Source organism: Dermacentor albipictus, chromosome 2, assembly GCF_038994185.2.
Source record: "Dermacentor albipictus isolate Rhodes 1998 colony chromosome 2, USDA_Dalb.pri_finalv2, whole genome shotgun sequence".
NCBI classification, from domain to species: Eukaryota; Metazoa; Arthropoda; class Arachnida; order Ixodida; family Ixodidae; genus Dermacentor; species Dermacentor albipictus.
This window is the reverse complement of record NC_091822.1, coordinates 77147345-77162035: the sequence shown is the minus strand read 5'-3', so window position 1 is coordinate 77162035 and position 14691 is coordinate 77147345. Positions and strand designations below refer to the sequence as shown.

The 14691-nt window shown below is 42.9% G+C and overlaps 1 protein-coding gene across 1 annotated transcript in view; it reads left to right on the top strand.

Moving 5' to 3' along the window:
* LOC135918801 (uncharacterized) overlaps nucleotides 1–14357 on the top strand; it is a 31627-nt gene extending 17270 nt beyond the window's left edge. Inside the window, exons 2-4 of the mRNA XM_065452504.2 lie at nucleotides 6997–7070; nucleotides 8077–8166; nucleotides 11315–14357. Coding sequence (XP_065308576.1) covers nucleotides 6997–7070; nucleotides 8077–8166; nucleotides 11315–11554 — 404 coding nt within the window. The 3' untranslated portion in view covers nucleotides 11555–14357. The remainder of the gene's footprint in view (nucleotides 1–6996; nucleotides 7071–8076; nucleotides 8167–11314) is intronic.
* The last annotated feature ends 334 nt before the right edge of the window (nucleotides 14358–14691 follow it).

Genomic DNA, 14691 nt, shown 5'->3' with positions numbered 1-14691 from the left:
ACCAGGAATGTGCCACTCTACAATGACGAAAAGTGTCCTCTAAATTTCTACAACGGTACGCGTAATCAAACCAGTGCCTCAAGCGTTACTCAAGCAGAGCAACCTGCAGCACTAGCAGGCCGCTCTACAAATGGAGTGGATATGAGCCGCTTTTTATTTACCGCCTTTTATGCCAAGGCTTAAGCGGGCTGCGCCATATATCGGTTAAGTATGTGCCACTCTTCAGTAACTCCCTCGCCAACTTGGGTCCCTGTGTATGTGCCACTGTCTGTGCGGCAATTGGAGAAACAATTCTCAGCGTTCACAGGCACAAACGCTACATGCTTTTCGTCTCGAATGCCATGCGCGAGTTTCTCCACAGTGCCTCTAGGCGCTGCAGCCCGTCCAGAAAGCAGCACGAGAGAGGAGTCCGGTTGTCACTTGACGCGTTTCTCAGTGTTCGCAAGCACCGTGCGAGGGGCATTGCGGAGGTGATGAGGAAGCTTCGCGGCGGCGGCGCTAGATGGCACCGTGTGTTTTTTGAAAAGCGCGGAAAAGAAGTCCCGCCGCAGTACGCACCTCATATATAACTAGTTTCGACAGTCGTAATAGGTGGCGTTGCTATATTGATTCAGTGATAAGGCTTAACCGCCAACAGTATTCGAGAGGTGGGTCCTGCAGCATTTTTTTTCGAATACGAATCAAATATGTTTATTGGGAATCGAATAAAAAATACTCAACTGCAAAGACCTGTACGTATTTACTGCAGGAAAACTTATTTTGCCATAATTAGGCATCATTCCTCTACTCCCAATACAAAAAATGAACACCTTTCTATCCAAGAAGCGTTAAACACCAGAATACAAGAGGCCGGCTCCACACGAACTTTTCAAGGATCAGAGGCGGTTTATAGAACATAGCTGCACAATTGTTGTTGGAAAAAGTTTCAGAAGCTGCGTTAAGAAAAAGAAAATGCTGCTGAAGAGCTTGTATGCCGTAAACACATTTACAGGGCCAGTTGAAAAAGGAAGCATACCTGGTCGTACCTCAAATAATAAAACGCCACATGACTGGACTGCGAAAAGCATTACATTTAAGACTATACAATAATCAAACTTTGGCATGCAAGGTTCAAAACTATCATTATCTGTTTCCCATTTGCGCCCCTTCGAGAACTTTTGCCGCTTTTTCACTTCTGATAACTGAGGATATTTGTTTAATAGATGGAGAACATGAACAATATTTCTCTGTCCGTTGCTTCGAAATAAATCCTTAGTTTTATTGCGGTAAAAATTCTGTAGACACTCCAGGTGCATTTCAGCGTCATCGTGATGTTCCGTATAAAGGACCAAAGGTGATAACACCGTCGCCGCGTCCCCTGTGTGGTATTCGCGAGTGAAAGTACGCGAGGGAAGCCGATGATTGCGGCTCAATGTGGCGCGCGCGAGTGAGGAAGGCGAAGAGCAAACGCACGGTCTTCTGTCGCGCGAAAGGCCATGGCGGAATAGGAGGTAGTAAGGGAGGGAGGGGGCGGTGATGCTGGGCTCCAGCAGCAACTACGTATTTCGCTACCAGGCGTAAGGTGTGCACTAACAATCGTTGCCCAATCTCGCGTGCGGAACGGATGAAAGTGGGGATGCAGGTGGGAAGCAGGGAGAGGGTGTGGCTCCACTTTCGCCAGCAACTGAGTACTCTACGCGCCGTAACGTGCCCTGTATGTTGAAAACAATCTGCAGACACCTCATTCATTTGTGCGTGCTCTCATCTCGCCGCTGTTTGCGTTGAAGCGATAGGTAGCACGAAACTGAATTCGCTCGCTGCTGCTACCACGCTTATTGATGCAAGCGCTTTGACAGCGACTGTCCGCGGTCATCGAGTGTAAGGTGTTCATGTTTGCTTGCGTGCGCTGAAACCCTGATTGTTGAATCAGTTAGGAAGACAATCTTTCCAAGATTACGCGGCCGGTAAAGCTACTTCCTTACTTCGTATAGCTATCTGCTAATTTGCTACCGCAATCGATGCTTTGTCTTTCGGGCGAAACAGCGACGTTTTTTTCGAAAATACCAAAAAGTTGTTTTTGTATGCGAAAACAAATAGTTAGTTTGTAATATTTGATTCATATTCTAAACTTCAAATATTCGCCAACTCCTTCTTTAGGACCTTTTATACCAGCTGTTCATATTTAAATTTAATACATTTTTTTTTAAATCTCATGTGGCTTTTCGTGGAAATCTAGTCATTGAGCTGGATTACTCGACGAGGAGTACATCACAGAAACGGAAAATCGATGGCAGAGATTCGACAAGGCAGATCTGCGTATAAGAAATTTTAAAACTAGCACTAAGTTTGGTATACGGGCTGACGAGTTTGTGTAAAAGTGCAGTGTTGGCCTATTTACTTTTTAATAAAAAGACTTTGCATGCATTCAGGCTCAAATCTCACTTGAAAACCAATGCCTTTCGTCGCAAACATGGGGTGCGCACTTTGAAGCTGGTTTCACCTTCAGAATTCGTATTCAGTCGATATCACTTCCGAAGGCAGCAGCCACAATTACTGAAATACAAAATGTGCCATAAAGTAATTACTTTAAACTGTAATTAGCCATTTATTCTGCATTAGTGCAATATTCATTTGGACTTACACACGGATAATGTGCGCTTTAGTGTAATCAAGCTTAAGAAGAAAAGTACTTCGACATTCTACTAGCGATATTTAAAAGGCCTGTTAGCAATTAAAAAATGTCCGCTCCCTTTTACTGGCAGCTCTTGTGTTATCTTGGTGCTTTCATCAGGAGGCAATGGCCAGGAATGACGACGTACTATTATCACATACACAGTGCCGAAGTTGTCTGTTGCAGAAAGATACACAGATAAAGATAATACAGATACAGAAATATCTGCTGTACCTTTGTTTCTCGAGTGTTTGCCTAGGCAGCATTTCTCGACGTTTTGTTGGAAGCGGCGAGTTCACTCGCGGTCGAGAAAGTGTCATCCATAAATACCTCCCCTTCATGCTGGTTTCGGTTGGAAAAATACTGCTTCGGCAGCCTCGGCTTTTCATAATCGAACCATAATTTAACCACAGTCGTGAACAAGAGCGAAGGAAGTCCAGCTCGGCTGTGGGAGTTGCATGGTTCGATGTTGACCGCCGGACACAAAACGGTTTATAAGATGGGCACAAGCAACCCTCCGCCCAGTCGTTAAGGTTTTCGGGGGCGTATGTTATGGAAGAAGTACCTTCCGAGCAACAAGATAGCTGCGCATGAACTGAGACACAATTAAAACTGCAAGACTCGTCAAAAAATAGGAGCGCGACTCCATGCCACCAATTTCTCAATGGGTAGTTATCTTTCCAAGTGTCTGGGGCTCTCCTATTTTCCGAGAGCCAGGGCGGAATCGTGCTTGTGCATCTTTTACCAGTAGGTACCCCGGGGCAGTGCTCATATGCCTCCCACAGCAGCAGCGCATGCTTGACTGATTCACCAAAGCAGGGGGGGAAGTAGGAGTACCTTGAGACCCTCGCAAATATCCATGGCCCCCTTTCTAGAAGAGAACCCAAGTAAAGATCTGAGCGCCAGGTTGTTATACAGGCCTGCTCATTAGAAAGAACCGGTGGGTTTGGAGCACCGCCAGGACGGAAACCATAGAGCTCCCGCAGACGAGGCGGATACTGTACCATTTCACCACCGCAGCAATGCCAGTCGCTTGGAAGGACACCACAGCTATAGGAAAGTTGGCTGTCTGCGACCGCCAGAGACCTTTTTAAATATTCGTGGTGTGTTATTTTTCCTGGTTCTTGCGCAGCAAGCATACAAGTCTGAACAAACCTCTCCAAAGCAATACACCGCTTGAATACCGTACGCCTCACGGAAGGATGGGGGGGGGGGGGTGCAGGAGGGTTCTTATCCGTCCTATAAAGCAGTGCATTACTGGAGGCAGGAATGGAATCACACACTGCTCAGCCAGACGTTCTACCCACTTGTACACGACTGTGGTTAGATTAGCAAAAGCCGAGGTAGGTTTTTCAACCCAAACGAGGTGCAAACGGACGCACTGATAGGCGGCGTTCAACCCGCCACTTGTACGAAACTGTCGAGAAAATCGGCCTAGTTCAAGATACCAGAAACAAGTTTGCTGTAGCTCTTCTATCTCTCATTGATAATTTAGGCATGCAAAAGAACACCCCCCGTATTTGAGCCAGGAAGATGATACGTTTTCAGAAAGTAAATATTGCTTGCTCTTTAAATAAAGTTAATAATTTACTGCAATTATGCCGTCATGCGCAACGCTAAACGAAACAATGACTCCAGCGCAATTAGGGAGTGGGTGGAAGTCACAAAAAAAACGAAAGCTTTATTGTGCAAACGCTAAATCAACAATGTTTGCATTACTTGGTCTCATCAATGTGTCAGATAATATCTTAGTTCTTTGCACTATCCTTCGTTAGTGTTGGAATTTTATGACGCGGTTAGATTTTGTCAATTGTCACATCAGGGGGAGCTAAGATAGCCGCAGAAACCCGGCGCTTCTTGTAGCATATGTGTGATAAACCTTATGTGAAATTTAGTCATCCACTTGTCCGAAACTTTGCCCTAAAGCCAGTCATAACCAATATACAATGTGCACAGTGCGCCAAGTGACTATGGGAGACAAAAGAAGAAATGAGAATCGTCCCATTGTCACAATATGCTGAAACTATAGACCAAGTCATCTAGAACGGCCGTCCGAGGAGTGCGTGTATATGCACAGTCTCTGTGCCGACACTTCTTGAGCTCAAAAAGTTGTTCCGAAACAAATGTTGCAGCTGAAAGTCGCAGAAAATAATAACTGATAATAGCACCATAATATATGGCATTGGAAGCCTAGCTGACGTCTTCGTTGCTTTTTCACAAACTGTAACCAATGCAGATAACTTTTGTGACCATCCTACATTTTCATTCACATCACTTGCTTTCATCAAACTTTGGTTTCTGAGACAATCTCTCGCGTCCTTTCTAGCGCACCTTGACAATAGACCATTGTCAGTTTTCATATCGTTGTCATATCATATCGTTCATATCATTGTCATTTTCACATATCGCCGACAGAAGACATCGCAGCTGAAGGCGGCGAAGGTGATACTTCGGTTTATGAAGGAGACGGGCTTGGACAAGCGGCTCTGACAGTGATGTCACGTACCGCGCAAGAATGACGGACTGAAACTAACGATGCGTGTGCTATGTTATGTTCTCTCTCTATCTCTTCTCCCTATCTTTCCTCTCCCCCATCCAGCTCCAATGTGTAGGGTAGCAAACCGATTAAGCTAAACTGGTTAATCTCCCTGCCTTTACTTCTACACTTTTTAACATAGGCATGTTGTATACAAGTATACCTTACTGTAGCAGATTGAAGTTCAGACGTTGTCAGTGGGCTAAGAATGGTGGGTACAAGTAGGATGAACATCTTACGCTGTGCCGTTTTCAGTAATATTAGGCAAGGAGGCTGACCTTGATGGAATGTGTACGCGAATGAACTCCCTTAAATTGCTGACGTCGATGTCGGTTACATGTTGTCAGAGCACTGTAGGAATAGATTGTCAATGACTTTATCATGGTGGCCACAAAAGGACACCGCGGATCACCTATGTTGCAGAAATGAACAGAAGCTTTACTTGTTTCACGAGAGGTTGCAGTAGCTTTAAGATCCACATGCTACGCCACTAGAAATGGTAAGCGTTAGAAAAAAAAGGAAGTTAAGAAAGAGCGTTCACTTCTTGTGTGCTTAGACGCCCACCATAACACTGCCCATATGCGTGATATCCAATAATGCAGTAGCACTACATTCAATGCACTAATATTGCAATATTTCACTAATGCACTACAATTGAACCTCGTCCGTATCCTGCATGAATGCAATGAGCGCCTTAGGGGGCGCAATTGAGAGCCCGTGCACTGACCTGGCCAAGGAACGCCCCGCACCTCATGTGGAGTGTGTAGAATATTTCCAGAGAAATATGTTGGCTTTGCGAAGTGCGTGAAAATAAAAATTCCGTGGGTTCAGTCCTGGCCCACATCGCAAGTAGCACATAGTAGCACGCTAGGAAAAATACACTAATACGCATATAGTTCTTCGTGTAGGAGCTGCCTACACGACGGCGACATAGGCGCTTCCGCTCATGACTATTGAGATCTCCTGGTATATGGAAGTCACAGTCGGGAAGGAAACGACTATGAGGCCCATACTGTCAGTCCGCTTCATACGAGCGAAGCTTTGAGCGCCGCGCAGGGGCTCGCAGAACCACAATTGCGTTACTTCTTGGACGTTGTTTGAGTTAGCTTGTGTGGGTAACTGTACGTAGTTCTGACAGCACGGCAAGCTCAATAGTGTCAGCCATGCCACAGTGGACTGGTCCCCGCTGCTGCACAACACTGCCGCTTAACTTGCAAGTCATTGTTTGTCAACAGTTACTGCCTGTATTTAGCCGCTCTTGTAGGCATGGTGAACTTATACTTTGCAAAGCTGCTCAATTAAGATGGTGTAACACAAGTATTAATAGTTTCGTATTTCATGAAAGCTCGACATCCAAGTGATGTGGTGTGTTAAGGTTAACTTTGCAAATTGCAGCACTGAAAAATCAGTCTCTGTAGTACTGCTTTTTCTTCTTCAAGCATAGTGTGGGCCTCACCTAGGGGCATTTCTTATTCAAAACCGATGCGCTATTTGGCAAATTGTACTTGTATGTAAATGGGACATTATATGGTTTTATAGTTACCGCTGAATCGCGTATGCAAAGCTTTTAAGAATGTTAAAAAAGTTGTAACAATGCAATAACACTTATTCTGCACGTATGCTACACTTTGTTTAGTGCAGAGATGATTTTCCATAAGAATCTTCAACTTCTTTTCTGTGTGCAATATACCATGGGTAAACATAATAGGATCTACTAAATTCTAAGTATGGTGAATAGTGGCCTCGAATTATTATTTGAGAAATGCGAGGCAATATAACTTTCTCAAGAACCCTGCTTTTTCATTTTTAGAGCAATCGACTAATTCAACAGAACAGCAATCTGAGCAACCCGGCAACTGCGAGAGGGCCGTCCCTTTACCTCCGGTAAGTATGGGACTCGATGCACACTTGGAATCTTCTTGATGACTTTGACAATTTCAGTTCCGTTTCTATGGAGGTACACGCTCTAATATCGCATCCTCAATGTTGGATGGACATCACGCAATAATGACGTTACACACATGTTTGGCTCAAGTGCTTTACTCGCTGGAGAGACTTATGCTAATCAGTTGCGTATATTGTGGCGTTTTCTTCTTCTAAAGGAGTCATAAGGAGGCCATATTTGTACCATAAATGTTATATTGTGCAGATTCGGAGAAAAAAAAAAACACCCACTTACACGCAACGCATAATTTTCCTGCGTAAGAGAAACGGAGTCGCAGAAGTGCATGCGAAATGGTACGTATATAAATGTATAAAAAGAAGCCGCAACAGGACTGATCAGAATTTCGGAATTCAGAACATAAAGAACACACAGAGCATAAAGCAACACGAGACAGTACGGTGTGCTCCCATTCGTACAGAGAGCCTTAAGTAAGGCACAGTGGTAAACCATGGACCACCACTTTCCACGCAAGAACAGTGCGCACCAAAACTACAGCCCCACACCTGCTCTTGATGATTAGGTCTCTTGGCTTATACATGCCATGGGGAGGTTCAATTTTTCCTCCTTCCTCCGAGTTCTGTACAGTATCCGATATACATAGGCCGATCGCCCAACTTAGGATCTTATTTATTTCTCATTGTATAAACACCTAAATGGCGTAGAATTTATTTATTTTACAAAGATGTCGTGAATCATTCAGGCCTGTTTGATGGTTATATATTTATAGGATCTTTATTAAATGACCTCTACCAGCTACTCCTTGACAACTAATCAACCATTTAGGGCTTTGATAGACCAATCCATGGTATGAAATGCAGTTGTGTATATGCCACTCTGTGTATTATTGGATAGTAATTTGGTCATATGTTGTGATGAATAAACTTGCATGTTTGCTTTCTGCATTGGCATGCGAATATTTATTTTTTTGCTTGTCATGTTTCTCAGTGGGCGAAATCATACCGTGGAAGGTGTTGGTACATCTGCAAAGGATGGCCCATGCGCATTGAATTTGAACCTGAAGGTATTTCTTGCGGGGTAAGTTTATTTTTTGCTAAAGTGCTTGGACGCCATTTTCTTCACTACTTTAGGGTTTATCTGTGAAATTCCACTGCGTGTCTCTTAGATGCGAAATTGTTCTTCCGTGAAAGCTTGGCGTGAAATTATACTTAAAATTCGAGTGCCTCTTTTATACCATACATCTGCAACTAAAGAAAGGTAAACTAAAAAATGTGAAAATACAAGATGCCAGATGGATTTCCTCAAACCAGACTTGAATTCCTTATGGGACCCTCAAACATTTTTTCTGCAACTTAAGAAAATAGCCCAAAATGCTATAATAATTACTTACGCGTAGGGAATATTTGTGATGGAATGCGTTCTCACAAGAAGTTTATGTTAGTGGGCTACTTAAGAAAGTTCCAACAAGTTCAGTATTACCATTCTTTTAAGCAGCGCTGTTTCTCAACTTGTGTTCCTCGGCTTCATGGCTCTTGATGTTAACAGCGCAAAACATAGACGGTACAGGAGACGAGAAGACGACACCACAAGCGCTGACTTTCAACACATTAATTTTAAAGAAGTACACTGTGTTGTACAGAAGCCGGAGTGTATTCTATACCTTTGAAATGTAAAAAAAAGTACATAGGGCAAACTTTAAGATGCACAAACGAAATATTAAAGGAACATAAACTTAGCGTCGAGCAGGCGAACAGGAATCTAGGTATCCACGTCAACAATTGCCCCTTTAAAGCTTGTGCCGCTTTGTTCAGACGCTGTAAAGTACTGATAAGAAAAGAATGCCCAGCTGATTCGGGAGATAATCGAGGCAGCTGAGATTGCCAGACTTCGTCACCAATACATTAACACGCCGTCCTTGTCACGAACAAAAAAAAATAACTTAAGCTTTTCCACGGACAATTATCTTGAGTGAAAAACAATGCATGTTTCCCATGATGTGGAATCGCGTGTCTGTGACGCGTGTGGGCAAAGGTATAAGAAGCCGTGTTTCAAATAGGCGTTGTTGAAAGTCGGCGCTTGAGGTGTCGCCTTCTCGTCTCGTGTCCCATCTACATTTTGCGCTGTTAACACCAGGATGCGAAACCAACAAGCCCCCAAGCTGCTATTCTAGCGAAATACATTTCAAGGCTCTGTCTGACCTTTATGCGCATAACGTCTTCCAGTGAGACTAAAGTTGCACCTTTCGGATAGATTTGAACATAGTGCACTCAGCCATCTTTTACGATGGAGTTATTCTCGCTAATGTGCAGTTTCGCATGTCGTAATCGATTGTGGATGCAGCGCTCGCCTTCTCTATAACGTGCAGTCATTGCACTTCCTGCACAAATGTGAGAAGACGAACATAGGTGGAGCTTTCTTTCCGCGCTGCTTGGGAGCTCAACGCGCCACGTAAAACTACTACACGTGATTAAGACCTTCGCAGCGTGTTTGACGCGGTAAATGTGCTGGTAGTTTTACGACGACGTTAAGTAATATTAAACTGAAAAAACGTTCCTTCGGAGGTATACAATCAATAACGGTGTCTAAGCGGTGTCAGGTGATGATACGTGGCGATTTGTCAGCAATTAAAACAATTTAATTAGTTTTGCCTTTTATTTCAGCGGACTAATTAAAACGGGTAAAATCAATAGAGTTTTTCGTAAATGCTTTGTCAACTTTTATATCTAGAAAAATGTGGTTATCTGCAGAACTATGGCATGACGAATTTCGGCTGTCAGAGCACGCGAAACTGGAAGGGAGCAGCAAGTGCAAAGCCGTGCTTCTCGAGGTGACGTCCCCTTGCAGCGGGCAGCCAGCGCGCTGCGTTTCAGGAATCGCCAGCCACTCGTGCGCAGGCGCGAGTACAAGAGGGTCGGAGAGAGAAAATCTGGGACTTTTGCTTCACGAATGTGTGACTTTGCCTTGGGACTACTCATGAGAAGTTTCTTTGAGCGCTTTGTATGCGTTTGTCCCTAGGCGTGCCGGCATTGCAGATTGAGGTCGCGCGTGTGTGTGTGTGTAAATCGTCCACCTGTTATCCTCGTGCTCCTCGGATGTTGCTGGGAAGTTTCTTGTGTTTTCTTTATTCTTTTGTCGCAACGGTAACACGGGAAATATTGTGATGGTCGCAAGGGCATCACTGAACCTCTGATACTGACGGCGAATCGGATAACCATAAAACAAGTTTCGGTTTCGCGCGCTCTGATAGCCTGAATTTGGCGTGCCAAAGTTCTGCTGCTAATTGTAATTTTCAAGATCCAAAAGCTGGCATCGTTCGTATACGGAGGGCTTGCTTCAGTCTACCAACTTCAATGAGCTCGTAGAAAAGAAATGTCTAAACATCGTTTAATAATTCCTGTTAATTACTGAACAATTATCCAGTATCCCCAACCAGCCCGCGGTCGGCACCACTGACGAGGTGTCTTCGAAGCACTAGTCCTTTTACTTCAACACAGCTGTTTTTAAATATTACCTAAAGACTTCGTAGGAATGCGCTGTATTTAGTGGCTGAGCTGAAGAGGCAGTTATTGAATTTTCATAAGTAGAGATGTAAGCTCTCGGTTGAAAGGCCAGCATTCTGTGGTATGGTGGCACGCTGAAGCCAATATTGTCGCAATGCCTACCTGCTCTGTTAACTGAATTCTCTCTATTGCAGTTATGATAATTAGGTAATAAGCACTCACTCAGCACATGTCTTTGTTCTTTTACTTCTCGTTGTCGTAGCTGGCGGAATGAATATGTAACTCGGCATTTACAGTGCCACTTCAAGACGCACGCCTATCGGAAATATTGCGCTGGAGTGATACAGCCCTGCATTCTCAAGCGATTCGCCACTCGAAGCATTTCCTCCACTCCACCTAGTTTAATTCAGCACCACCACTCGGCTGAAGCACACGCTTCGATTCTCAATATTTGCCCTGTAGTGTCAACGAAGCGTAGAAACCACTTCTATCGGCAGGCGGCGCTGCCATCCACTCTTTTTAATGGACGTAAAGCGTTGAGTGGGGTAGCGTTTAAGTATACTGAGGCTAGTTATGATGCAGAGTTAGGGTATGCTTTAAACATTGCAGCTGAGCGGTGTGCTGAAAATGTTCGGTCATAGCATCTGTGTCTACGTAGGTATTTCAATATTACCTCTCCAATAAGTTCCTATTGCCCGTAATGGTGTCTTTTCTTTTGCTTGCAGCTGGTCACCGTGAACAACGCCAAGAGAGTCTGCAAGAAAGGCAACTGCGTAAAAGAAGAATCTGTTAGTGGCCAATCGCAGCAAAAGCGACTCATTCCAACCCAAGTTTCCGCCCCCAAGCAAGAGTCCGGGACTGGAAATCTGCTGGGAGCCTCGAATAAGCCGGCTTCCGACAAAGAAACTTCGACAAAGAAGAAGCCAACCAGCTCGTTAGGTGGCCTCCTATCGAAAAAGCATTAGCTACTGACGCATTCCCAAAACAGCAGAGCCGTATAACTGCGTGCTAAATACTTCGAGGTGCAAGATGACTCTTAAAACGCATGTGTGCAATAACAGAAAGGCTCCAATTACTTCCTTGGTGCTTAAAAACAATCTCCGAGGATCAGTCTCCTGTCGTTGTTTCGTGACAGTCGTGACCAGTTTCGTGACCCATAATAAGTTGTAATGGAGAGCTGACTTCAAAGTCACTGATTTTTAATTTTAGGAGGCTCAGTGCCATCTGAACTCAAAAGCTTTGATGCCGTCTACGATAGAAAAGAAGCTCCCTAGAACAGTTGGTCAAGCCTTTTTCGTTATTTTGAAGTCAATGAAACGGGATTATTTTGGTTACCCTATGCTAGTAGTCATTTTCACACTGAAGAGGAATCTCAAAATATGAAGCACCACCATTTTGGAATAAATTCTCTTAAAACTTAGTTTACCAGAATGGTTATAGGTATTTTATAATTTCTCTTTGCCATATTTAAACGTTCTTCAAAAGTTATCTCCCCCTCTTTAAAGTCTTTAAACGTTGAACTGGTCACGAATAAAAAATTCCAATAGATGTCCGAGTGCTTTAATTAAGCACTTTAGTGCACTTTCAGCACTTTAATTAAGCATTAACGTAATTGTGCCATAGCTGAAGAGAAAGAGTGGTTGTGACGTTGAGCCATATCATTAGAGTGCATCATCAGCAAGAAATGCTACTATGCAAATGAAATATATAATCATAAGTCCGTATGTGCTGAATTTATCCCACATTTACCAGGTACTTATCAAGCAAAATTGCAAATATAACCTCTGCGGTCCCACAACAAAATATCCTATTTTCATTTGTGGCCATTCTGCAATCATGACGTATAACTGAAGATGATAACGACATAACGACGACGATATCGTCGTCGTCACCATGATGAATAGGAAGGGCAGACCAACAAACAGAAGCAGCAAACGCACGTCTGATATTTTGTCACATATAGCTGCTCTATTGTGCTCACAAGGCGGGTTGCACAACTTTGTCTTGCAACATAGTCAGTTTTACGTAGCCTACGGTTATGTAATACAAACGGGAATAAATTGTGTAATGTTCTTCCTTCTTTAAGGCAGTCGACAAATAATTAAGTGATAATTCGTTGCTGAAAGCATTTCACCAATCTTCCCTCTCTCATATTTGTTAAAACCAATGTGGCACAAAAAGGCAAAATTGGTTACTCACATAATATTCGGTGGATTGTTAGCCACAGTTGTCAGTAATGAACAAGCGGCTTTCATTGAGGTTCTGATGTTCTTTTCTTATATTTCTGATTTACTAGTAACAAAACTGCATTTTTATGATTAATGGCGAACAATATTTTTAATACTAAAATTACCAAGACGCCCTTACTTGCACGTCACTACAATACATGTGCGCAGGGTCATCTTGCTATTTTAGGTTTGGGTCCATGTATTCTTTTGGTCATACTGGTCTGCTTCACAAACATGACTGCCATGTGTGAAATTGTACAAACGAAGACAGTACAACTAAATCAAAAGCACCAATCAAAACAGACATTTATAACATGTGACATAAATTTCGAAGCACTTCCGTTTTAACCTGTGCAGCAACTTTAAATAACATGCTTAGAGTGTTTAAAAAAAACGGAAAAACGAGTTGAAAGCTGGATGACTATGTTATTGCTTTATGTGTCATTATGTCATGTAGTGAGTTCACCGATTTTACTCTTTTTCACGTTGTTTTGCTACAGGCATAATTGTAGGTGCCAAAATAGATGTTTTCCATATGTTGTAGACAAGAAGTAGTTATTTTATGTCGGATGCTCCTCTATGGATATCTCTCCTGTGGCGGCCGGGTTCTCTAAGCTTGAGAGCACGCCCTGAAAAATTGGAAATTGGTAATTACTTCCGTGTTTGTAGGCTTTTCTTGGTATTGGAAATCAAAGAAATTTTGAGGAGCAAAATTCTTCCTTGACAAAATTTATTAGCACCTTTGAGGTACAGACGTATTCATCCTCACTCCTACAACAATAGCAAGAGCCATGCGTTAGAGATACATATGCACAGCACAAGCAAATAAATATCGTAAAGCACGCCTATGCATATTAAACTCTAGCAGGGATGCCGAGTGAACAACACGAATAAGCATGGTGTATGAGCTCCAAATTTAGAAATAGCAAGTTATTACTTTGTATAATAAAAAATGAAAAATAACTCTTGCCCCATTTAATTCTTTAAGAAAAACATGGCTGGCAAACGCGTTTTTTTGTTACATTCTGTTAGCGGCAGCAGTTGTGTTATCGTCGTGCCTATCCTCGGGTTCAATGAGAAGTAATGGGGCTAAGAAAACTTGGCGATAAACACAAACAACTGATTGTGACTGACATAGCAGGGTTTGCTTACATCTAGTATTCCTTTGGCGAATCACTTACATAGGTTCTCGACTCTTTCAACTTGCCACTGACCTAGTTTTAGCATGTTTTCGGTTATGTAGGTCGTCCTATGTTAAGAGACGGCGAAACCAACTTTAACAGTATATTTCCCTCTTGAAGTCCAGTGAGACAGCCTTAAATTTGCGTAGTGCTTGAAGCACTAGAAACGGAGAAGTGGCATAAAGTGCTTCGGAATGATTGTAAATTAGCATAAGGGGTTTGCTTTATGTCAGTATTGTTAAATCAAGAATTTTCCACCAATCTGCACAAATTTGTCGGGGACCTTTATTCTCGTGTTTGTACTGGGTAATACATCTGTGCGCTGTGTATACTTCAATAAAATCACGTGTATCATCTGCTTCGCAATCGTCTCGGCTCTATCATATAGCATTTGTTTATAACACGTTATTTGAATAATTTAGAGCAATGTGTGATCCATTCAAAAATTTATATAATGCGGTACTTGCCTCCCCGATTCATGTGTGCAGTTGAATTTTGCATTTAACGTATTGAACCAACTTATACCACACTATGTATTCAACCTGCCCATAAAACTCCGGAATGGTGGTGGTACAGTAATAATTTTGGATCGGTAGGGATCTAAGAAAAGTTGCACGTTCGAATAATTGGAGGTCATTTGGAAAGTTTGCACGAAATGAACATATTAAAAGCCAACGCTAAATAAATATGAAG